General features: G+C 54.2%; 2 protein-coding genes across 5 annotated transcripts in view; one reads left to right on the top strand and one right to left on the bottom strand.

Annotated features, from left to right (window-relative positions):
- Positions 1-938, top strand: part of MORF4L1 (mortality factor 4 like 1) — a 35,127-nt gene extending 34,189 nt beyond the window's left edge. Inside the window, exon 13 of the mRNA XM_033402988.2 lies at positions 382-938. Coding sequence (XP_033258879.1) covers positions 382-400 — 19 coding nt within the window. The 3' untranslated portion in view covers positions 401-938. The remainder of the gene's footprint in view (positions 1-381) is intronic.
- CTSH (cathepsin H) lies at positions 896-20,262 on the bottom strand. Of its 4 annotated transcripts, none has more exons than XR_007475416.1 (12): positions 20,079-20,233; positions 16,719-16,750; positions 15,943-16,048; positions 14,305-14,375; positions 13,620-13,724; positions 10,980-11,066; positions 10,153-10,208; positions 8,271-8,352; positions 6,937-7,005; positions 4,079-4,185; positions 2,144-2,402; positions 896-1,330 (listed from the first exon to the last, which is right to left on the bottom strand). XR_007475416.1 is itself a non-coding variant. In XM_004278342.3 (12 exons), the coding sequence occupies exons 1-12, from the start codon at positions 20,167-20,169 to the stop codon at positions 1,255-1,257; spliced, it is 1,008 nt and encodes a 335-aa protein (XP_004278390.1). In that variant the 5' UTR covers positions 20,170-20,262; the 3' UTR covers positions 896-1,254. The 4 variants fall into 4 exon arrangements, 3 of the variants coding, with proteins under 3 accessions (XP_004278390.1, XP_012391652.1, XP_049561666.1); XM_004278342.3 differs by having other exon boundaries at positions 2,144-2,269; positions 20,079-20,262; XM_012536198.3 differs by having other exon boundaries at positions 2,144-2,269; positions 20,042-20,213.
- Positions 20,263-21,988: the final 1,726 nt, after the last annotated feature.

The following is a 21,988-nucleotide window of genomic DNA, read 5'->3' on the forward strand; positions in this document are numbered from 1 at the left end:
TCCAGATTAATGTTAAGCAACTGTACTGATCTTGGGCCTATTTGTTCCCCGTCTGCCTTTAATGGAACTCCTTTTATACCACTGCCCCGGGTTTGGGGATCTTTATTGTATTAAGGAATTATGCTTTCATTTCATTTAGTGTTTTTTAAAAATCTAGAGTAGATTAACTAGAATAAAATAGATTGAATTTCATCCGATTACTGTTTATTAAGGTGATTGGCTTTTGTCTTGACTTACTGTTGTGGTGTCTTATGTTACTAGACTTTTGTAACAGATTAAACCACACTTGCATTGTCTAAATAGGGCTTGTCATGAAAATAACAAGTCTCAAGCTGTTAGCTCTCCAGGAGGCCCAAATGACATGAAAGATTTTCTTATTAGGTACATCTGTGAACTGTAGGACCAACAGCACCAACTTGTGCCACAGACCCTACTCCCTGGAGCCCAGAGGCATCGGGAAGCAGCAGAGACTCCACGGCCACCCTCTGGATGGAGACCCCATTTTCTCAAGAGAAGGAATGGTGGAGGTGGTGGGAGCATCAGGGGAAGAAGAGATGAGGGCAGTCCCGGGCGGAGGGGCAGGGCAGTAGGAGCAGGAAGCTGGGATGGGGGAGGCCCCGTGGAGAAGTACAGGCTTCCTGGCCGGTGTCGTGGGTTTGAATCCTGGCTCTGCCAGGGCCTGACACACTAGCTCCTCTTTCCCCATGTGGGGACGAACAGTCAAGATCTCAAATGAAACCTGTTCTTCCTCCCGGGTCCCGCCTCTGGGAGACAGTGGCACCAGCACCCACGCCGTCCTCCCAGCCAGAGAGCCGGCCACCCCTTGGTGCCTCCCTCTTAGGAGGCCAGGGCCCGGAGGCAGGCCCAGGCCCCAGCACACAGCCTGACTCGGGGAGGTGCTCACGGAAGGTTTATTCAATAAAGACCACAGAAAAGACTGTCAGTGGAGCTTCCTCCAAATGGGAAAAGCAGCCCTTCTGGGAAGAAAACATTCTTGGTCCATGTGGCGCTGAGTCAGTTAAAAACCATGCTTAAGGGCACATGGCTGGTGGTGACCTCTGTGTCAGAAGACGTGCGTGGGCTTGTTGCTCCATGGAATTCTTCCTCATCGTTTTCTTTGGGTTTCCAGGCTCGGGGCCCTGGCGGGGGGTCTCCCACTGCTCACTTCCTCCAGGGCAGGGTTTTAGGCCCCAGGCTGCCCGGTCCTCCCTCCATCCACCAACCAGTCGCTGCTGCTGCTGCTGCAGCCCCGGCTCACACCAGGGGGATGGGGTAGGAGGCGCAGGCTGCCAGGCCGCACATGTTCTTCCCGCGCTCCAAGAGGAAGTACCTGCACAGAGGGAGGGGCTGAGGCGTGGCTGGCGGCTTCCTCTCCACAGGCCCTTCTGGAACCAAGGTCTGACTCCAGGGATTAGGCCCTCTGAACTTGCTCACAAAACAGCAGTACTGGGTTTATCTGACCACCAGGAAATCTCTGACCTGTGAGTAACTTCTCCTTCCCTCCACCTGGCTGCCCCCTGAACTCTCTTCCTTATTTTGTCCATATCTCACTTGTCCCAGAGTTTGCTGAGGGCCCCGTTCTTAGCTCTGCCTAGGCTCTCACGTAGTTATTTAATCACCACTGGGACCCCTCGGGTAACAGATGAAAACCCCCTTTTCAGGTGAGGACATGGAGTCTTAGAGAAGAGACAGGGACAAAGTCCCATCAAGGTATGTACCCAGGCCACCTGATTCCAGCCCCATTCTAGAAGGAGGGGCTGTCAGCCATCAGGTAAACTTGGTGCTCGGATTTCTCACCCACAGGCCCTCCCAGGTGCTGGCTTAGTCCCAGCAGCGTCCTGTGTTGTGAACTGTTTCCTAGTGGTGGTCATAGAACCTCCTGAGCCAAATGGACTCCTGTTCTGGACACAGAGTCATCAAAATCTGGGGTCCAGGATGGGAGAGGGGCTGCTGGAGGCTTCTTGGGGGTGTGAGGGTTACATCCTCAAGCTCCCCTCTTCCTGGCCTGGGCTAAAGGCTCTGTTTAGCAGCCCCTTCTTGGAAGCCACATTTGAGGTGGAGGAGACCCCCTGCACACTCCGAGGGCCCCCAGACCTGAGCAGTCACACCCCCTCCCAGCACACGGGACCTGGAAGCTGCTTACCCCTTCATTCCCCACTGGGGACCCCAAGAGTTCTTCACGATCCAATAGGGTGTCCCATTTTCTTCTCCATACCCAACAGCCAGGACTGCGTGGTTTACTTTATCTGGAGTTTTATGACAGGAAGTACTGGAAAGTGAAAATGAAAGAGGCTTGAAATATGGAAAATATGTGGGACTTCTGTGGCGGTCCAGGGGTTAGGACTCTGCTTCCACTGCAGGGGACGTGGGTTGGATCCCTGGTAGGGGAACTAAGATCCGGCCTGCTGTGCAGCACAGCCAAAGGAAAAAAAAAAAGGTGATTCGATCACATCCAACAAGTGAATTAGAGCAAGGTTTCCCAAAGCGGGGACTGGGAGGCATTTAAGGTGGTGAATTAACTCTCGTTTAGTCACGGGGAAAGAGAAGTATTCTCTTCAGCCCCTTGGGTTCTTCTCACCCAAAGGAGCGAGATTTAGCGTGGTGCTGGCCCAGCTCTGACACCTGACGCTTTCCGATGCCTCTTTCATAACAAGGAGAGAGCAGCCCTCCTGCTGCACCTTCTGAGGGCAACAGTGTCCGGCTGGAGTTTCACATGGCATTGCTTTGTTGCCACTGTATGTAATTTTAAGATTACCTTGTATTTGGGACAATTACACAGGTTTCTCATTTTAGCTAGTGAACTGGTTCTCATGAGGAAATTCTGAAAATTTCAAGAGGACAAACTGCAGTGGTCGTGTGATCACTGAGCCGATGTGTAACTGAGTTGTTGGTATGTGCCAGGCCTAGGGACGAGGTGCGAGACACCAGCAGCCTGAAAAACTCTGCTCCTGGATTTAGGACGCCTCCTTCGGCAGGGAGGATGGCAGAGAGGCTACTTCCATACAGTGGACCGAGGGCTGTGACGGCTGGGGGGCTGACAGGAGCCCGAGGGAGGGGATCCAACCAGGTGGGAACGGGGTGGGGCAGGGGCAAGGCTTCCCTGGGGAGGCAGGGGACTCGCATAAAACTATGAGCTCTTCAGTGGGGCACGGGCACGGGGTGGAACAGGGAGGACGCGGGTGGCTTTGACGGGAGATGAGCTTGGAGAAAGAAGGACCAGATCACGAGGGTTTCCCCGGCCGAGCTAAGACACGAGATGGGGAGATGCTGGAGGATGGAGAAGTTGGAGTGGTGAGAAGGGTGTTCCCGAAGGCTGACTCTGGCTCCGAGTGGAGGACGGACCAGCAGTGAGAGCACAAGGACAGAGCAGGAAGGAGGCAACGGTGGGCAGAGACACGGGGAGGGAGCGGAGAGCACGCTTCTGAGCAGTGTTAATGGGGCAGCGTCTGGTGAGGGACGGAAACATGCAGGATCTCAGGTTTCCACGGGCCATCCAGCTTGATGCTGCAGCGAGGCCCTTAGATCTGTGGGTCTAACGCCCGGCAGAGACCAGGCTGGCGGATGGAGACTTGGAATTTCTCAGCAAACAGCTGGCCGTGGAGTTCAAGGAGTGTGTGAGAAGAGGGCAGAGGACTGAGGAGAAAGCCCTGGAGAACACCTGCACTTCGGAATGGCCAGATGGCAAGAGGCCATGAAGGAGATGCTACCGGAAGTGGCCGAACTCATATTGCAAAACAGGCAAGAGGCCTGGGTGAGACGACACCAGTGTTAGAGAACTCGGGCTTCCTGAAAAACCCTGCGGTGGAGGCTTCAGCACGGGATTCTGGTGTCTGAGAGCAGCCATTTCCTATTTCACATCTTCAAATTTCTGAACACAGGTTTTCATCACGAGAGGCAGCTCTTCTACTGAGGAAGGGTGAGCTCTGGGCTCAAATGAGGGCCGGGACCCCAGCCCTGACCAGCCATGTGACCGCCTCTCCTCCTCCCACTTGGGGACCGTGGATCCTGACCTTCAGGGCTGCAGGCTGATGCACTGGCGGAAGGTGTGAAATGCCCACCCAGCCCCTCCCCGGCTCACCTGGAGTAGACACCCTTTTTGTACATCAGAAAGTCATCAGTCACCTCGAAGGCAAAGCTCACAGGGTTGTACAGGGCCACCGCCTCCACCATCGCCTCCTCGTCGTTCTGTGGACAGAGGGGCCGACAGGTGGACACACGTGGCCTCTGCCACCTCCCCACCCCACTTGTGAAATATGGCCCTTTGCCCCAAAGTAGGGGACAGAGGCTCAAAGCGATGATTCTGAGGAGGGAAGAGAAGTCTGTTTTAGGCCAAAAAGCTGCCGCCAAGGGGGAGCTGCCCTTCCTTACAGCACAGCCAAGCCCTGGGTATTGGGGGCTGGTATGGGGGCCGCTGCCCTCTTGCGCCTGAATGGCCGGGATCCTTGGGGTTTTTTTTTTGGCTTGTGGGCCCCTCCTCCCAAATCCTGGCTCCCTTGTGACCTCCCTCGGCTTTGCTGGGCTGGACCGCGCGCTCCTCTCTCCCCCCCTCCCTGCTCTGCTCCGAGGGAATCCTGCACCCTTCCGGGTCAGGCCCAGGGTACAGCGTGGACTCATTCACTCGCTCACTCACAGCCACATGCCAAGGCCCTCCCATGGACCAGGGGGTGCAGAGATGGGTGTGACTCCCCCACTCCCACCCGCAGGAACCCCTGCACCCACAACGCCAGTCTAAGGAGCTTTTTTTGGTAGAACTCAGGGGTTAGAAGTCCATGAGCAGATAAGGCCCAGACGGTGGTAGAAATGTGTGTGTGTGCCCGAGGAGGATGCATCCCCATCCAGTGGGGAAGGTGGCATGAGGAAGTCAGAGGCTTCCTGGAGGCTGCGGCTTTGGAACAGAGCTGCGGAGACTGGGCGAGAGCAGCAGTTGCAATCACCGGGGGAGCTTTACAAAATCCCAGTGCCCAGGCTGCGCCCCAGACGATTATATCAGCATCTCCAGGGTGGGTCCCATGCGCAGGATTTCTTAAAGCATCCCTGCTGGGACCCACTGGGTTAGCGTGAGCTAAGGAGGCCATTCCCCTGGCTGGAGACTTAGGGAGTTGAAATGAGGGTGAGCTGAGGCCCGGGCTCTGCTGAGGGAGGGTCAGGCTGCAGGGGCTGGGGCACCAGCCCTTCCTCCGTCCTGCCTCCCTGGAGGGGCAGGCAGTGACACGGCTGCAAAGAGCAAACGGCTGCCTGATAAGCCGCTCCCTTCCCTGTGCTCAGAAAGGGCCTTGTGAGCACAGACAGGTCAGGGCAGATGAGAGCAGGAAGGCACGGAGGCCTGCTCACCTAGAGGGGAGCATGTCGTGGAGCTAGCCGTTCCTGTGGCCATCCCTCGGCCCTGCCAAGGAGGGCCGGACACCAGTGCTGGCCTGCTCTTAGGGCCCTGCAGGTGCCATGGGCAAGGCTCTCCTGGGCACCAGGCAAAAGGGATACCTTTGAGCTCCCGGTTCACTGCCTAATGGGATACGAATGGGCCAGAGTCGGTCAGCCCTTGGTGAGTGTATCTAAGAGAAACTGGCTCTTGTTTTGTTTTTGTGTGTGGTACGCGCCCTCTCACTATTGTGGCCTCTCCTGTTGCGGAGCACAGGCTCCGGACGCGCAGGCTCAGCGGCCATGGCTCACGGGCCCAGCCGCTCCGCGGCATTTGGGATCTTCCCGGACCGGTGCATGAACTCGCGTCCCCTGCATCGGCAGGTGGACTCTCAACCACTGCGCCACCAGGGAAGCCCACTGGCTCTTGTTTGAAGATAAATCTACCATAGTCAGAAATATCCCAAATACAGGGTATAGATTTTGGAATGACATGGTTTCCGTTCAAATCCAGCTTCCACTTCTAGCTTTGTGGCCTTGGGCACGTTACTTAACCACTCTGAACCTTTCTTCACCTATAAAATGAAGGTGATAATGACATTTATCTCCTAGGGCTGTCTTGGTAATACATGCTAAGTGGTTGGTATAGCTCCTGTCAGCACTCCATAAATTTCATTACTGTTGCTGACTGCATGGCGCCTGCTTTAATTAAATGGTAGCTACTGTCATTACACAGTCATCACGTGTGTGATTTACGTACACATTTGTGGGCACACACCCTCAGCCTACTGCTCTCATCAGCACACGTCACACCTACACACACCCGTGGAAATATTCTTTCACTCTTTATGCATGTTCGCCCGTGCTTGCAAACATGCAAACAGTGGAGTCACGAGGGCTGTTCACACTTATTCCAGCTCCCTCTCGGACAGAGTACGGTTTGTACTGTACTGAAGTTATGGACTTCCCCATCTACCTGAGGTTAGGTGTGGCTGTGTAACTTGTTTTGGCTTTAAGAGCCAGTGCATAATTTACCACTCTTTCCGTCTGCCTGGGTCCTGGAGTGAAGCCAATGACACAGAGAACAGCCCTGCTTAAACCAAGGGACATGCCACACGAATGAGACATAAAATCTGATTGTTTTAAGCCATCCAGAGTTTGGAGCTGTTCCTGCAGCATAACCTGGTTTATCCTGACTGACACACATTCATACTCTGTGCATTCACATTCCATCTCTCACACACATACCCGACATCACACACATCCTCACATCCTCTTTGGTAGGATGGGGATTAAGTGTTGCATTTTACAGACAAGAAAACTGAAACACAAGATGGAAGAGTTGTACAGACCCAGGTCAGAACCAGAGCACCCGAATGCTAGTCTCTTGCTCTTTCCCTCCTGTCTTCCATCCTGCCCCCGTCATGGTGATTGAGATTCAAGGATAATCAAAACTCTTGAATCAAAGTGATGTGCTGCTCAGAAAGGCTGCCCTGCAGTGCCCATTGGCCATCTGACGGCAGTGGAGACTGGCCTCCTGATAGAACACATTCCCTATCCGAGAGAAGGATCGGTACTCACCATTGTGATGTTGGCCACATCCTTGACAAAAGCAATGGCCTTACTGGGCTGGAACTTGCACTCACCATCCTGTTCAGGGTGGCAAAGGTCATGGGATACAGGTTAGGGATGCTCGGCCCCGGGCTGAGACTTCAGGCTTCCCCTATGCAATTTGATAACATTTATAAAGCGAAAGCCTGGGTGATGAGGTCACTTATGAGAGAACTAGAGACCTCCTTGCCCTCAAGGACCTCACAGTCTAGTGGGAGGAAAGGGTCCTGTGCTGGCTTTGGCAGAGGTGGGCGCGCATGGCACCTGCTGGGAGCACAAGGAAGGGGCCAGTCTCAGCCCAAGGAACTTCACCTGCAAGAGGCAGGCACAGAGGACACACGGAGGGAAGATCAAACCCTTCTGAGGCGGGAGAGACGGTCAGGATGACAAGAAGGCAGGACCTGACGTTTAGGAACCAGCAGGTTGGGGGTGGGTGGGAGCATAAGGCTTATGAAGGGGAGAGTGAAGTAAAAGCCAAGACTGGGAAGACAGATCTGTGCGACGTGGGGGGAGGGCAGGCCTCGAAAGGCAGGCCGAAGAGTCTGGAGTTTCTCTTGCAGGCCCTGAGGAGCCTTTGAAGAGTTCTGAACAAGGCAGGGTGTGGTCAGAGCTGAGTCTCAGAGGCCACTCTGGCGGCCCCTGGGTGGGTGGGTGGGGGGGCCAAGGAGAGGGCACCCACAGTGATCTAGGGTGAAGGGAAGCCAAGGTCCGAGTGCAGGCAGGAACACAGAATGGACCAAAGGAGCAGATGCGAGAAGGTCTAAGATGGTCAGAAGGCTGACTGAGGTGAGGTCTGGGTCAGGGAGCCGGCCCAAGAACGGACCACCGGCCGCCAAGACATTTTAGGGAAGGGTGGTCCTCCCATCGCTGAGAGAGGAGATACAGGAGGAATCCCGGGTTTGTGGGACAGTCGAGGTGCCCAGCCGTGCAAAGGCGGGGTTGAGGTGATGGCAGGGGAGGCCCTGGACAAAGTGGGTGTGGGCCCAGGAGTGCTGTCCGCACGAACGGGGAGGGAAGAAGCCAACAGACGGCATCCCGGTGCACTCACGGCAGGGCGGGGCAGCCTGACGGTGCTGCCCCACACAGGGCGGTAAGAGGCCCCCCCGGCTGGCTGACAGCTGGGGCTTGGGCAAGTAGAGGAGGGGAAAAAGTGAGCTGCAAGAGACAATTCTGAGAATCCGGGCGGAAGTGGGGAGTCCTCCCGGGGGGGTGCAGGGGAAGAGATGTGTTCCGAGGCTGGGACAAGAACGGAGATGGGGAGCATTGCAGATCAAGAAGACGGAGCCCAGGCTGCCCAGAGTTACCTGGCCCTTGTAGGGGTAGGTGTCTTCACCCATGATGCCCTTGTTGTACCGGATGTACTCGAAGGCCTGGCTGGGGAGACCCCTGCAAGAAGCATACACAGCTGTGCCTACCTGAGACTGGCCCCGATGGAGGCAGGGCCTGCAGGGGCTGGAGCTTGGAGACGTTTGCCCTGGCAGGGCTGGGAGGCCGTGGTTGGGGCATGTCCCAGGGGCAGAGAAGTCTCCGAGGGGCTAGCAATGCCACCCTGTTTGCCCGGCCACAGGATACAGCTCAACAGACTCAGAAGAGGCTATCAAGGAGGGTCCAAGGTCCAGCCACACGTGCTTCCGTGGGACAGAGAGCTCTGGAAGCCAGGCCCCTCGCTCTGTCAGGAACAGGACCCGACAGGATCTGCCCAGCTGACTGTCGTTGCCACCACCGTGCCCACTGGGCCCCGCCTGGTCAGGCGGTCTGCAAACGTGACTTTCCAACCCCTCAGAACCCCGGGAGGTAGCTGCTGTTACTTCTTGAAGCTCAGAAAGGCTGAACAACTTGCCCAGGGCCCCAGAGCTACAGCCAGGATCTGCTTCCAAAGGTGGATCTTCCACCTCGTGTTGCCTCCTGGAGTAAAGAAGACTCGACAGCTATCCAGCCACGACTCCCCATCAATCTCCTGTCCCTTCTGGGTTTTGTCCAGAGCATCTGTCACCACCCCACCTGCGGCACAGCTAGAACATCAGCTGCTGTATCCCTCGTGCCTACATATAGGGCAGGTGCTGTCGTACTTGCTGAATGAACGAAAAAATGAAGTAAACCAAAGCAAACAGATCCCTCGGAAAAATGGTGGGGCCCCAGGATGCCCTTTCAGACCTGTGACGGGTGGTGTTTATAAGTTGCAAAGAGGAAAGAGACTAAAAAGCCATGAGGCTAACCATGATATGATGGTGGACCAGCAACTAGGCCGTGGCTTCACCCCCGACTCCCAGACGCAGCCCGAGCGTGGAGGCCCTCGTGCTGGCTCTGTCAGAGCAGGTGGAACACCGGGCCTTCCCAGGACTCGCCCGAGAGAGGGATGGGCCGCAGGTAGGCGAGCGGAGGCGAGGCTGGGAGCGTGCCCTAGGGGAGCACGAGGGCCTGGCTTTACACACGTATGTTCTGGGAAAGCCGCTCATCCCGAGGAAAGGTCTCAGAGCACGTGAGGAGGAGATGAGGGCTGGAGACACAGAGAAACGTGGGTAAATCCCTAAGAACCCGTGGGTTGGGGGAATTCCCTGGCGGTCCAGTGGTTAAGACTCAGTGCTTTCACTGGACTCGGGTTTGATCCCTGGTCGGGGCACTAAGATCCTGCAAGCCATGTGGTATGGCCAAAAAAATTAATTAAAAAAAGGGCCAGGAAAGCAGGCCCAGCAGAGACGCAGCCTTTATGCCTGAACCCTGCACCACATCTACAGGAAAGCTCCTCGACGCGGCCTGCCAAGCTGGGGTGGCTCGAGCTTTAGAGAACCTGTGGAAAGGCCAACGAGACACCTGTGTGTGGATCGTGGTTTTGGAGGATGATGTGCTTCTCATTCTATTAATTCTTTCGGCCACTCGCCAGAGGCCTTGGTGGCCGGTGAGGCCAAGTGTGCTATGGGGTGAAATCCGGGTGACGCCAGGGATCGAGGATGGATCTTGGAACCAGCCAGGCCTGGGCTTGCATTACAGCTCTGCCCGTTCCAGCTGAGGGACCTTGGGCGTGTGAGGTGACCTTCCCCCTCCACAAGCGGGGCCGATTTTGCTCCCACCGAGGGCAGAGGCTGTGGCAGTGCCCAGCCCGTACGAGGCCCGACAGAAGTGACCCCGGGAAATGAGCAGGGGCTTTGCCCCACCCCCACCCCCCCCCAACCCCGGTCAGGGCCGTACCCTTGGCAGCCGTGATTGTTGAAGTTCTGGGCGCAGTCCACCAGCTGCTGCTCGGCCTGGAGGGAGGAACGCACGCCCGGTGAGCTGGGCGCCTCCAGCGCCGTGCCTCCCAAGTGGACCCACGCCTGCGGCCCCGCCCGCCCGGGCCCAAGGGCACCAGATGCTAAGCTCCCGGAGGGCAAGGGATGTCTCCCCAGCAGCCGGCCCCTGTCGGGGAGAAGCTCAGCGACGGCCTGGCAGCCAAGCGGGCAGGTGAGAGGACGCGGGGGGCCCTGGAGGTGTGCACGTACGTGTGGCTCCTGGGGTCCCGTGGTGGCAGACGGGAGGGGGAGGGGACAGGCCTTCCCTCAAGCCGGTTCCTGGCGGCCCTCACCAGCCTTGCCGGCCCCTCTTCCCCATACAGGAGGCAGCGGCTGGGCAGTCACCCCTCACTCCAGGGGCTCAGGGGTCCCCGCTCGCTCTTCCCTGCCTGAAGGTGACCAGCTTGAGAGGGGCCACAGCTCCTACAGGGCTGCCTCCCAGGCAGGCTCTGCTCTCGGAAGGCCCCAGGTGGCCACACCGAGGAACACCCCGACCCACCCAGGGATGAGCCCTTGGGCCATCCCCTCAACAAGCCTCATTCCTTCTGAAGTGTCAGCTGAGGTCTGCACGCTGCATGTCCGTGAGGCTGGGACACCTGAAGTCCAACTGAAATGGCACTGTCAGCAAAAGCCACAAAGAAGCCTGATGGCCCAGGTCTGGCCCTCCGAATCAGGCCTTGGAGCGAAGCTGTGACCCCTCTCCCGCATCCCTCCCCCAGCACCACGGCTGATCAGCTGATCGCTCACCAAAGAGGGCAGCCTCCCAGTTGCTATGGCGACAGCAGACTCCAGGGCCCCGGTGGTGGAGAAGGTCCAGCAACTGCCGCAGCTGCCCTAGAGGCCAAGGGGAGGGGGAGGGAGGTCAGGGACCAGGACCCCGCAGGCTCCCGTGACTTCAGCTGACAAAGCCCTGGCCCACACTGTCCACGCTGACCCTCACGAGGCCCGCGAGGCCGGCATCCTTCTCCCCGTGTTGCAGATGAGGAGGCCGAATCTCGCACAGGGGAAGCAGCAGCCGCCACCGCTGACAAGCGCCCGTGCACTCCCAGTCCTGGCCCCCCGCTACCAACCCCCACCGGCCTACACGCCAGAGCCCTCCCTCCCGACCCCACTCTGTGCTCTTCTGTTCCTCGGAAGCTTTTTTTGGCATGCGGGATCTTAGTTCCTCGACCAGGCATGGAACCCACGCCCCGGCAGTGGAAGCGCAGGGTCTTAACCACTCGACTGTCAGGGAAGTCCCTCTACTTCTGAATCTTATGCTGATTCCTCTTCTTCCCACTGTCTTCCAACAGAAGGACTCGCCAGAGTCCTGTTTCTAGAAGCTTCTCTCTCACCTTTCCACCTCCAATCTCACCTACAGTCCCAACTGTTAAACTGACAACTCCCTAAACGCTCAGCCTTCACCTCCACCCAGGCCCAGACACCCTGTCTCCCAGATGATCCCACCCGTATATGCCCCAAACCCCTCAGACTCTGCGTGTCCTGCCCCACCCGTCCATCTCCCCATCCTCTGCCACGGTCACTGCCGCTGCCCGGCCACCTTCCTCCCGGCGCCTCCCGAGGGCTCAGAGTCGGGCGCTGGAACCTGCCAGCCTGGTTCAAATCATAGCTCTGCCCCACACCACCGTGCGACCTGGGCGAGCTGCTGCCCACTCTGACCCTCGGTCTCATCATTTGTAACATGGTAACAGCCGTGCTTGCCTCACAGGGCTGTTTGTCAGAGGGGTAGATGAGATCCTGCCCGTCGTGCAGTTACCCCACGGGCTCCGTAATATTAGCTGTTGTTTGTGTTTTTCTCTCAGCCGCATCTTGGTCTCTGTTCTGCCCCTTGCTGGTTCAGTCTTCCATATTTTACTTCTGAAACTTCTCCTAAGATTCCCGTCCTTGCCGTCCTTGTTGAGTCCTCACTGCTCTCTCCCTGGAAAGAGCCTTCACCCTACCCCGGGCCCCAGTTCTTCCTCTCAAAGCCTTCCCTCGGCAGGGAGGGAGGGCCTGGTCAGAGCGTCTCTGGCTGGTCAGAGGCTGGGCTTGGCCACCACTGCAGGAGGCAGGGCAGGGCCGAGTGGCCAGCACTGGCCTTGAGCAGAGACCCGGATGGAAGGGCCCTCTGTCATCTGCTTGCCTTGTACCTTCAGCGCTTCCTCCTCTGTAAAGTGAGAAACCCTCAAGGCTGCTGAGCTAATGTCAGATCCAGTCGCTGTATCTGTAACCGCATGGTGTCTACAGTGAGAGACCACACACACCCATGAGGGTAATCGCCTTGTTCTGGCCCCTCCGCCCCGGGGTTCCATCCTGCCCGAGGGTCAGTTAACACAAGGACCCGGAACGTTCTTGGCAGACTTCCCCTTCTCACCTGCCCACAGGGTGAGCAGGTTTCGGGCTTCCACATTTAACACTTGTTGCTTTGAACGGTCGTGGAATTCTCAGATGGTCTAAAAGCTGCCTTTGGGGCTTGGGGCAGAGGGCTGACTTCATTCTACCCCTCCGACTGCTGGGAGGGGAGACTTGTCTCGGCTTCCGGGTGCTGGTTTAAACGTCTAGATCACTAGGCAGGTTCTGGGAACCCAGTGAGCCTGGGAGGATTTGGAGCTGTGCCATGTGGCTTTAAGGAAAGGGAGAAAATGTTTCTCATGGAGAGTTTCAGTGGAAAGCAAAGTGCTTCCAGGAGGGAAACCTTCACCTGTATTTCCTGGGATCGAGAGGTCGGCATCTTCCTGAAGAAGGCCACTGCACTGTTACTTCCAGGGGACAGCAAGGGGTGGGTCCAGTCTCTCCAGGACAGAGCAATGTGCTGGGACCCTCCAGCCAGCGGCTGGGTCCTCACCTCTGTGAGTGCGGGGAAGACGCCGCCACTCCCCTTGCCAGGCATGCTGTACCCTGCGGGGGTGCTCCTGAGAACAGGTCTGAAACGCTGGGTTCCATTCTGTTCACTAACCACCTGCAGCTCCCTTGTGGGAAAGCAGCCAGCCAGGGAGGGGCTGGGCCCTGGTGCCTCGTGCAGCGTATGGAGGACGGGGAAGAAAAGATATGTGGGCAATAGGAACGGGGTCCCGGTGCGCAGTTACTGAAGGGCACAGAGAACGTGATGTTTTGGGTGACTGTAGAAGAGACCTAGGGCCAACGGGGAACTTTACACAGTGGGGTGGAACAAGGGGGATGGGTAAACTTCAGCCCAGTGAAGAAATACACTTTTATCCCCCAGAGCCATCCATAAAAACAATGACCTCCCAGCCTTTCAGAGGAAGGCAGCTAGAGAGATGATGAGAAAAAAGTAGAGTTGGGGATATACTCTCTGTGTTTTGGGATTCTTTTGAGTTTTTCTTCCCGGCATGCTGCCTGAGAATGTGGCCATTTGGGGTGTGGGGAGGTGGGGACTGTCATGCAAACCTGATTTTTCACTGGTGAGACAAAATTTCCTTTCTTCCGCCAGTCCGTGGAGGGTGGGTAGGGGCCAGTACCCCGAAGGTAGTTACCTTTGGTGGCTGAGCAATTCTGAAACAACGAATTACATTTTTTTCAGGGGGAAGAAGAGAAACCGTTTTGATGGAAAAGTATGTAATTAAAGTGGAATCACCAAGAGAGAATAAGAAAGACTGTAGCTGTCAGAACCATCCCACCTCCACCCATTGGTTCCAAATGCTAAATGACAGGTCCTTCTGGGAGCCCAGATTGGGGGTAGTTAGGACAGGGGAGGCGGATTTAGCAAATAAAAATACAGTTCACTCAGTTAAATTTGAATTTCAGATAAATGATGAATAAGTCTGTAGTGTCTGTCCTGTGCAATATTTAGGATATACTTATGCTAAAATATCATTTGTTGTTTATCCGAAATTCAGTTTTAAGGGGCAACTGTATTTTCTCCAGCAACTCTAAGTTTGGGGTCTGCATGAGGCCATGAGCATGGACTGACGAACTGCTGGGAACTGACATGTCTGGATCCCCCAAGAACCTGGGGGCCCCCCAGCTGCAGCTGGGGAGGGGCCGAACCACTCTGGAAGCAGAGCGGGCTATGAGCTGATTCCAAAGGTTTGAGCGAAAAGACTCAGATTTGGTCACAATGAATAACACCCACCTGAGGTTCTGACCAAAGATACTTGCGTTTTAATTCAGCAAAGCTCATGTCTGAAAACTGGTTCAGTCCCACTGAAAAAGAGAAGGAAAAACCATAAACGAACAAAAAAACACAACAAAAAAGAGGAGCTCAGTAAGTCACTAATAAAGAGAAAAACTAATGAAACCCCACGTTCACGTGTGTCCGATTTATAGCCCCCTGCAACTTGGCTCCTTTAAATTTTTAAATGTCGTGTACAGTTGACCCTTTCAAAAAAATTTTTTTTTTAATTTATTTTTTAGTGAAGTATAGTTGATTTTACAGTTGACCCTTGAACCGCATGGTTTGAACTGGGCAGATGCACTTACACACAGATTTTTTTCAGTAGTAAATACTGCAGTGCAGCATGATCCCAGGTTGGTTGGATCCTTGGATGCAGAACCGTGGAGACAGAGGAACTGGGTATACAGAGAAACCGTGTATATGGAGGGCAGACTGTAAATTACACTCAGATTCTCAGTGGTGCAGAGGGTCAGTGCCTCTAACCCTGCATTGTTCAACTGTAATTCAATATACCAAGGTCAACTTCACGTGCTTCAGAATTCCCTGGGGAGCTTGCCTTCGCTTTCTCTTTCTTTTTTTTTTTGTAATATTTGTTTATTTATTTTGGCTGCGCCAGGTTTTAGCTGTGGCATACGGGATCTTTGCTGCGGCATGTGGGATCTTTTAGTTGCAGCATGAGGACTCTTAGCTGTGGCATGCATGCGGGATCTAGTTCCCTGACTAGGGATTGAACCCGGGTCCCCTGCATTGGGAGCGCAGAGTCTTACCCACTGGACCACCAGGGAAGTCCCATGGGGGAGTTTTTCCACAGTACAAATGTCTGGGCTGCACCCTGGAGATGCAGATGTAATGGGTCTGGGGTGGGGCCTGGGCACCCATATTTTTAGATACCCCATCAGTGAGTCTGGTGAACGGCAGGGTACAGAACCAGCACACCTGCGCCAACTGCCTGCCCACCTGCCACCTCCTTCAGTCTTCCTAACCCGCGAGGGGAGCGTTATCCTCTCCACTTTACAGTCAAGTGAAACTTCAGAGCGGGGTCACATAGTCAATACTGGGCAGAAGTGAGATTCAAGCTCTGGTTTCCTTCCACCTCATGCTTTTGCCCACAACACCAACTTGGCTGACACTGCCGTCATTTCTGAGCCCTCAGTATACACGCTCAGTATACACGTGTGTGTGTTTCTAGTGAAACTAACCCGGAGGGAAGGCAGATGTCCTAAGAGGCTGCTCGAGTCCAGGGCACGTCTCTAAAGAGGCTGCCCCGACAGCAATCCAGGGGCTTAGCATCTGGGCTGGACCCACAGATGGCAGGAACAGGGCAGGGCTTCTGTACACCTCCCGTAAACTTCACAACCATCCAGGGGTACCAGCATCGTCCTAAAGCTACAACCCCTTGAATCTCAGAAAATAATGGCGGAGCCAGAATCTGAGGTCAGCCAAGCCCAGCTTCAGAGCCTGGCTTGCTGCTCCGTCCACCCCAAGCCCCTAGTGGGCCCTTTAATCAGTGGCGCCACTCATTGATTTCCTTCCCCATCTGAGATGCTCCCTCCTGCCATGGGCGAGAAGCCCGCAGGAAAGGTGTCCCCACGGTACTTTTGAATGTGTGGTTCCCGGCGTTGTGGGCATTGATCTTCCTCCAGTTGCTGACAAACGCCTGCAGCCTGTGGTGGTACTCCTCCGAGCTGTATTTCTTTTGGTGCTGAAACAAAACACATCAGCAATAAGTCACAGAAACAGGATGCAGCTCACCAGAGGGAGACAGTTTTGTTTTCTAAGAGGAGGATGGCAGGTTTTCTTTCTGCCACAATTCTCAGGCCAAATCTGTATCACAGGCAGGACACTGCCCTGGGTCTCTGTGGTGAAAGTCAGGAAGTTACAAAGCAACCCCCCCTCCCCCGCCCCGCTGCCTCTGGGGACCTGTGGCCAGAATGAAGCCCATGCAGCTGCCAGAGAGTCAGCCAAGAGACCAAGAGGCCCTGGTGAAGGACCTGCCAAGTGCAGGTCACCTCTGGACGCCGCAACTGGTACTAGGTCAAGTTAATGGCAGACATCACCATGTTTCAAAAATACGCACACTAGCGTTTTCCAACTGATTTTGCAGCAAACACACAATGTGACGTGAATACAAAATACAGAAATGAATCTCAAGGCTTGAAAGGCTGCTAGCCAACTTCATCACTGGGGACCACTGTTTGGAAGGAATTCACTTAACTGAATCGTTCCCAGTGTTTGACCGATTCCCGGTTGGGAAAGACCCAGGGAGATGGGGTTGGAAAATCCCTCTTCATTATCTCAAATCCAGCACAGTTTCGTTTGATAACAGGAAACTTAGTGAAGTGAAGAACTTCAGAAAGAAGTTGGACACTGACCTGCAACATCCATGACTTAAAGTGAAACTTCTCTGCAAAAAGAAAAAAGAAAAAAAAAAAATTAGGCCTGGGTGTCTCGCAGTAACGTCTATAGCCAAGTAGGGCACATCAGAACTGATTTGCATTTTAGGGAACTGGGCTAAATTTAAAGCACCCAAAATGGTGTTATCTAATGCTGAACGTGAAGAGGAAGTCAAACTCTTACCGCTTTTGTACTCCAAATTAATTTTGAAAAACTACATGCCATTAACCTATGGTATTAAAAGTCAGGATAGTGGTGGTCCTTAGTAGGGGTACAGAGGGGGCTTCTGGGGTGCTGGTGATGTTCTATGTCTTCATCTGGGTGCTGGTTTCACGAGTATGTTTAGATTATGAAAATTCATTAAAATGCATATTTAATGATTTGTGCCTTTTTCTGCGCTATACTTCAGGAAGAAGTTAATTTCAAAACCTATATATCCCAAGTGTGGGCAAAATTTTGTTAAAGGGACAGATGGTAAATATCTTAGACTTCGCTGTCTCTACAGTCTGTTATAACTACTCAACTCTGCCCTTGTGTGTGAAAACGAAGGGATGTGACTGTTTCAATAAAACTTTATTTACAAAAAACGGGCTGGCCAGTCATTTGTAGACCCCTGCTATATCCACCCTTGTACATTTTTAAGCTATCTAAAAACTGCACTTCAAATGTTCATAGCTGCAAAGGATGTATTCCAGCTTATTGTAAAGAATGACATATAAAAATAAGAATGTTACATCATTCTTTTAAAGCTAGCGAAAAAGATCCATGATACCATCATGATTTGATATCCACCATCAGTAACATGAACAAGTCCTTCTATAAGAGCTGGATATTTCAGATAGTTTCTTTTTCTCCTTGAACTCCCATCTCCACCCACATCTCACAGAATTTTACCCTAAGGGAGTATCTGTTTATACTTGGTCGCTCTAGCATCCTTTTATGCAACAACAAGAACAGAAAGTATAAATTTAAATTACTGTTACTCCCTGTGACCCATATGCCTCTGACTATTATAAAAATTTATTCTGGATTAAGTCATCATCATCACCATCATTATTAACACTGATTAAAACATGTCAAATATACCTTATGAAAAGTATTTGTTAAACATAAAAAGTAAACTTGTATCGGAAAGGCATCTCTTAATGAGGTAAATTAAACTTTACTAACAACCCCCCTCCCCATGGATTTATATATTCATGGGTGACTATTACCGAGTTTCTTGAATGGGTTAGCATTAATTCTGGTCTTTGCCTCAGCCCTTTAAAAGGCTTGAGAAATTCTGCTCAAATAAACAGGATTGTTCATTGCTTATTGCTTCTGGGAACAGAAGGCAATTTTTAGAGCAATGTCACTCAATTCCTTGCACTCCTTCCTACGCCCCAAATCACATGGTGCTCTATTACGCAACATTATTTCTAGGACCCCAGCAGCTGATACTTTGGTGAGGTCCTCTCTTCTCTTGGAAGTAAAGGGTTTGGGAATAGATTCCCTGTCTGTGCCGGTATCACTTGGAACTTTTTTGTGTTTCCCCACTGATCCACACCCCACAGTTTCAAGATCACTGTTGTATGGAATTTAGGATCTCCCCTTGTGGGTCACAGATCTGTTCCGGAAAGCAAGTGATAGCCACTTTCCCAGGGGAAGAAATGCACATTTCCCCAATATATGCCCTGCGTGGGGTTTCAGAGGATTGCAAATCCTAGTTAAGGCCCTGCTACAGCGGATGGCTTCAGAGGAAGACAGATTTAAGGCAGATGGAGTTTAGGACAACTGACCAGTGTGTGCCTCCAGAGGTTTCAAAAGCAACAAGCAGGTGTGAAAACCCAGTATTTGTTCTCATTCGCTGGAGGTCAGCAGAAGAAAAAGCCAGAGATGATCTTGGGCGAGAAAGATCTCTGGTGACCCTTCACCCCAACCTCAGATAGATCCATTTCAATCCATTGTGACTTTTGGAAGAAAGCACACATCCTTTATGTACCGCCCTGTCTCGGGGACCACGTGGGAGTGTCTAGAACAGGGATTAGCCTGTTTTTGTATGGCCCACGAGCTAAAAGTGTTCACACTTTTGAATGGTTTTTAAAAAATGACATTTTGTAGCACCTTAAAATCATTTGAATTCAAATTTCAGTGTCTATAAGTAAAAGTTTCCGGGAATACAACCCGCTTATTCATTTGCACACTGCCTAGGGCTGCTTTCAACACAGGTAGCTGCTACAGAGCCTGTGTGGTTCACAAAGCCTGAAATATTTACTATCTGGCCCTTTACCTAAGGAAAAGTTTGCCAAGCCCTGCTTTGGTGTTAAGACGGCTTCCAGCACCAGCCCTCCTCCTCCACGCAGGACACAGCCAGGGTAAAGCAAAGCCCTGGCTTGGGGGCAGCTGGGTTTTCCTTAGGTTGGGACTGAGCTGGAGCTGGGCGTCCTCCCAGGTCTGCAAGACTGGGGGACTTCCTTGGACAAATGGGTCGGGAGGAATAAGGCAAGATTCTGGTCGAAAAGATTCAGCCCCAGTGATCTCTGTCCCATCCCCAGGCTGCTCTTTGGCTACAATTCTTTGTCCTCAGGGTGAGGGGGCTGGTGGTCTGCTGAGGTCAGAGCCTGTGGGCAGTGGGCAGAGGCTGAGGGTGGGGAGTGGCAGGGCAGGAGGGAGGCTGCAGGGGCGAGCCTTCAGCCGGGGGAGGTGGCTGGACCCCCAGCAATAGAAGGGGTGTAAGAGCAGCATGAAGCTGGGCCACTCACAGCCCACCTGGCCATAAGGGGGAGCCCTGGGGCTGGACCTTACCACCCTGAGCCCTTGGAACAAACACCCTCAGTCTTCAGGGGCTAAAACTGCTATTGCTCTAAGTGCAAGTCACTCCTCCAAACAGCCCGTCCAGCCCATTGTACAGACAGGCTCTCAAGGCACCTCTGGGGATCCCCTATGTGCAAGTCCCTGGAAGCTACTAGGAAAGGCTGGAAAGTCCCTGCTTGCCTCTGGCACGGGCAGATCAACGTCCTCTAAGTCTCCAGATGGGGGGTGGAGGGCAGAAGAGGCCGCAGACTGCTGTGGCGTACTAGTCTCTGCAGCGCCTCGAGCAAGGGGGACCCTGGGCACCTAGCCACCCGCTCCTCTGCTCACGCGAGACGCCCGCCCTCCAAACCTTCCCCTCCTCCCGCCCCCCTCCCCGTCACACAGGTCACCCTGGCTGGATCCCTGTTCCCGACCCGCAGAGCCCTTGAGCCTCGGGCCTGGGAAATGCGCTGCCCGGCTGCTCCCGAGCCCAGAGTCCCCACCGCCCAAGGTCCCCAGAGTCTCCGACCTGCCGGGCCCCTTTCCGGGGGCGCTCGTCCCCGTACCTAGGGAGCTCACTGCCAGGTCGGCGGCGCCGCAGGAGATGGGGCCCAGGAGCCAGGCTCCGGCGCAGAGCAGCGGCAGAATGGCCCACATCGTGGCGGTGGCTGCGACTCGGCCGGCGCACTGGCTCCGGAGGCCGCGGGGCAGGCAGCCAAAAGCCGCCTCGGGGAGGCGGGAGGGCGCGAGGGGCGGGGCCGGGCGGGAGTCGGGGGGCGGGGGGAGGAGGCGGGAGGCGGGGGGAGGAGGCGGGACCCTGCAGGACTGCCCGGAGCGCCAGGCTCGTGGGAGTGGAGCACCTTCGACCTCCCGTCCTGGCCACATCACTCCCCTTTCTCCTTCTCTGCAATTAAGGGCAGAGGAGAGTTGGACCGCTCCGTGCGGCGGGGTCCTAGATCTGCTGGTCTGTCAGGACTGGCAGGCACTATGGGCGAGGGTGGTGCCTGTCCCCACCCCAGAGCCCCCATCTCCCATCCTCATTAATCACATTCCCCTGGTTGTCCCTTGAGCCTTGGGATGAACTTAAACTAGAGGAAGTAGATAGCAGTTTTTATGAGCTTGTTCCACCCCTAGCCCCGTCCGCCCCCCAAGAAAGTCTAAAGTCTTTCTGCTGAGAAAGTCCTATTAGCAGCTGTAGAGCCATTTTTTCTTTTTTGCAAATCTGAAAAAGGAAGAATATGATTTGTAAGAGTCTGGGTGTGAGATAAATAAAACAATGAACATCTCCAATGAAGGAAACATGCACAGGGGTTGCTTCAAGGGAGAGGAGAGGATGATCAGACCTGCCTGCAGCACTCAGTGGGACCAGGTTCTTCACTTAGGTCATCACCCTGCCAAGTGGCAGGTTGTGGACCTGCCATTTTACAAATGGGGAAACTGAGGCTCCGAGAGTTGATGGCAACGTTCCCAGGAAGCGTGCAGAGGAAGTCTGAACCCAGGTTTGACCTACTGCACTTGCTCACCCTGCTCCTTTGCAGCCCGAGGCATTTTGGTGTGGTCAGAGCCTGTTAGGGCTGGCCTGTCAGATCTGAGCTGTCTTATGTCTCCCTCCCTCAGACAGGAGGAAACCTAGTTCTCACCCAGACTCTGCCTGTGAGGCTCCTGGGGAAGCAGATTCCTGGAGTTCTGTCTTGGGATTTGACTAGCAGGTCTGGGTATGGCTCTGGAATCGGCACTTACAGGGCTTCAGGGTGACCGCTCAGGGTGGGCACTGAATCTGCATGAAGGTTAGCAGTGCCAGCAGACACTGTCTTTTCAGATAAAGCAGATCTTTGTCAGTTTATAAATCAGCCCCTGTCTGGATGCCCCTTGGGTGTGCTTTGAGGCAAATGTCTGAGAAAAGACCCTGCATGGTTGCTATTTGGAAAGTTAAGCCCCTGGCTTTGGGATAAAGGTGTCCAGCCTCTGTGATGGCCTATCCTTCAGGTGTGCAGGAACCACCTCATCTTTCTGCCCATCTGAGCCACCTGGAGAGTGGCAGGACCGAAGGCCCTAGTATTAGACCTCAGACCCCAAACTCATTCCCTGTGCTGGGTCTCCAGTGACCCTCCTTTGTGGTTCATTCCAAAAGGCCTGAGATATGAAAGGCACTGGCCTGGTCAGTTATAGACTAATGTTTGGTTCTAGTCCTACTACAGATTCACCATGTGACCTAAGCCAGTGGTTCGCCCCCACAGGACCTCAGTTTCCTCATCTGTAGAATGGGAGTAGGTGCCCTGCCTCCCAGAGTGGTTAAACATAGTTTTACAGTTTAGTTATAGGTAAAACACTGGACCCAAGCACGGCACCGTAATAGTGACTCACCCCAAATACGGGCTCAGTCTTGGGCTCTCTCTCCATCGTTTGCTCCCTGCAGCCACTTTCTTGGTGAGTTCATCTACTCCTATGGCTCCAGCTGGGCGTCACCTCTGTGAGG

The sequence above is a fragment of the Orcinus orca genome, chromosome 2 (assembly GCF_937001465.1).
Source record: "Orcinus orca chromosome 2, mOrcOrc1.1, whole genome shotgun sequence".
Taxonomy (NCBI): Eukaryota; Metazoa; Chordata; class Mammalia; order Artiodactyla; family Delphinidae; genus Orcinus; species Orcinus orca.

Excerpts from the sequence above, each read along its gene's own strand:
- CTSH (XM_004278342.3), bottom strand. The coding sequence starts at position 20,169 with ATGTGGGCCATTCTGCCGCTGCTCTGCGCCGGAGCCTGGCTCCTGGGC. Across the intron at positions 16,049-16,718 it reads TTAAGTCATGGATGTTGCAG|CACCAAAAGAAATACAGCTC; the intron begins GTCAGTGTCCAA and ends GTTTTGTTTCAG. Across the intron at positions 11,067-13,619 it reads TCTCACCAGTGAAAAATCAG|GGCAGCTGCGGCAGTTGCTG; the intron begins GTTTGCATGACA and ends CTTGGCCTCTAG.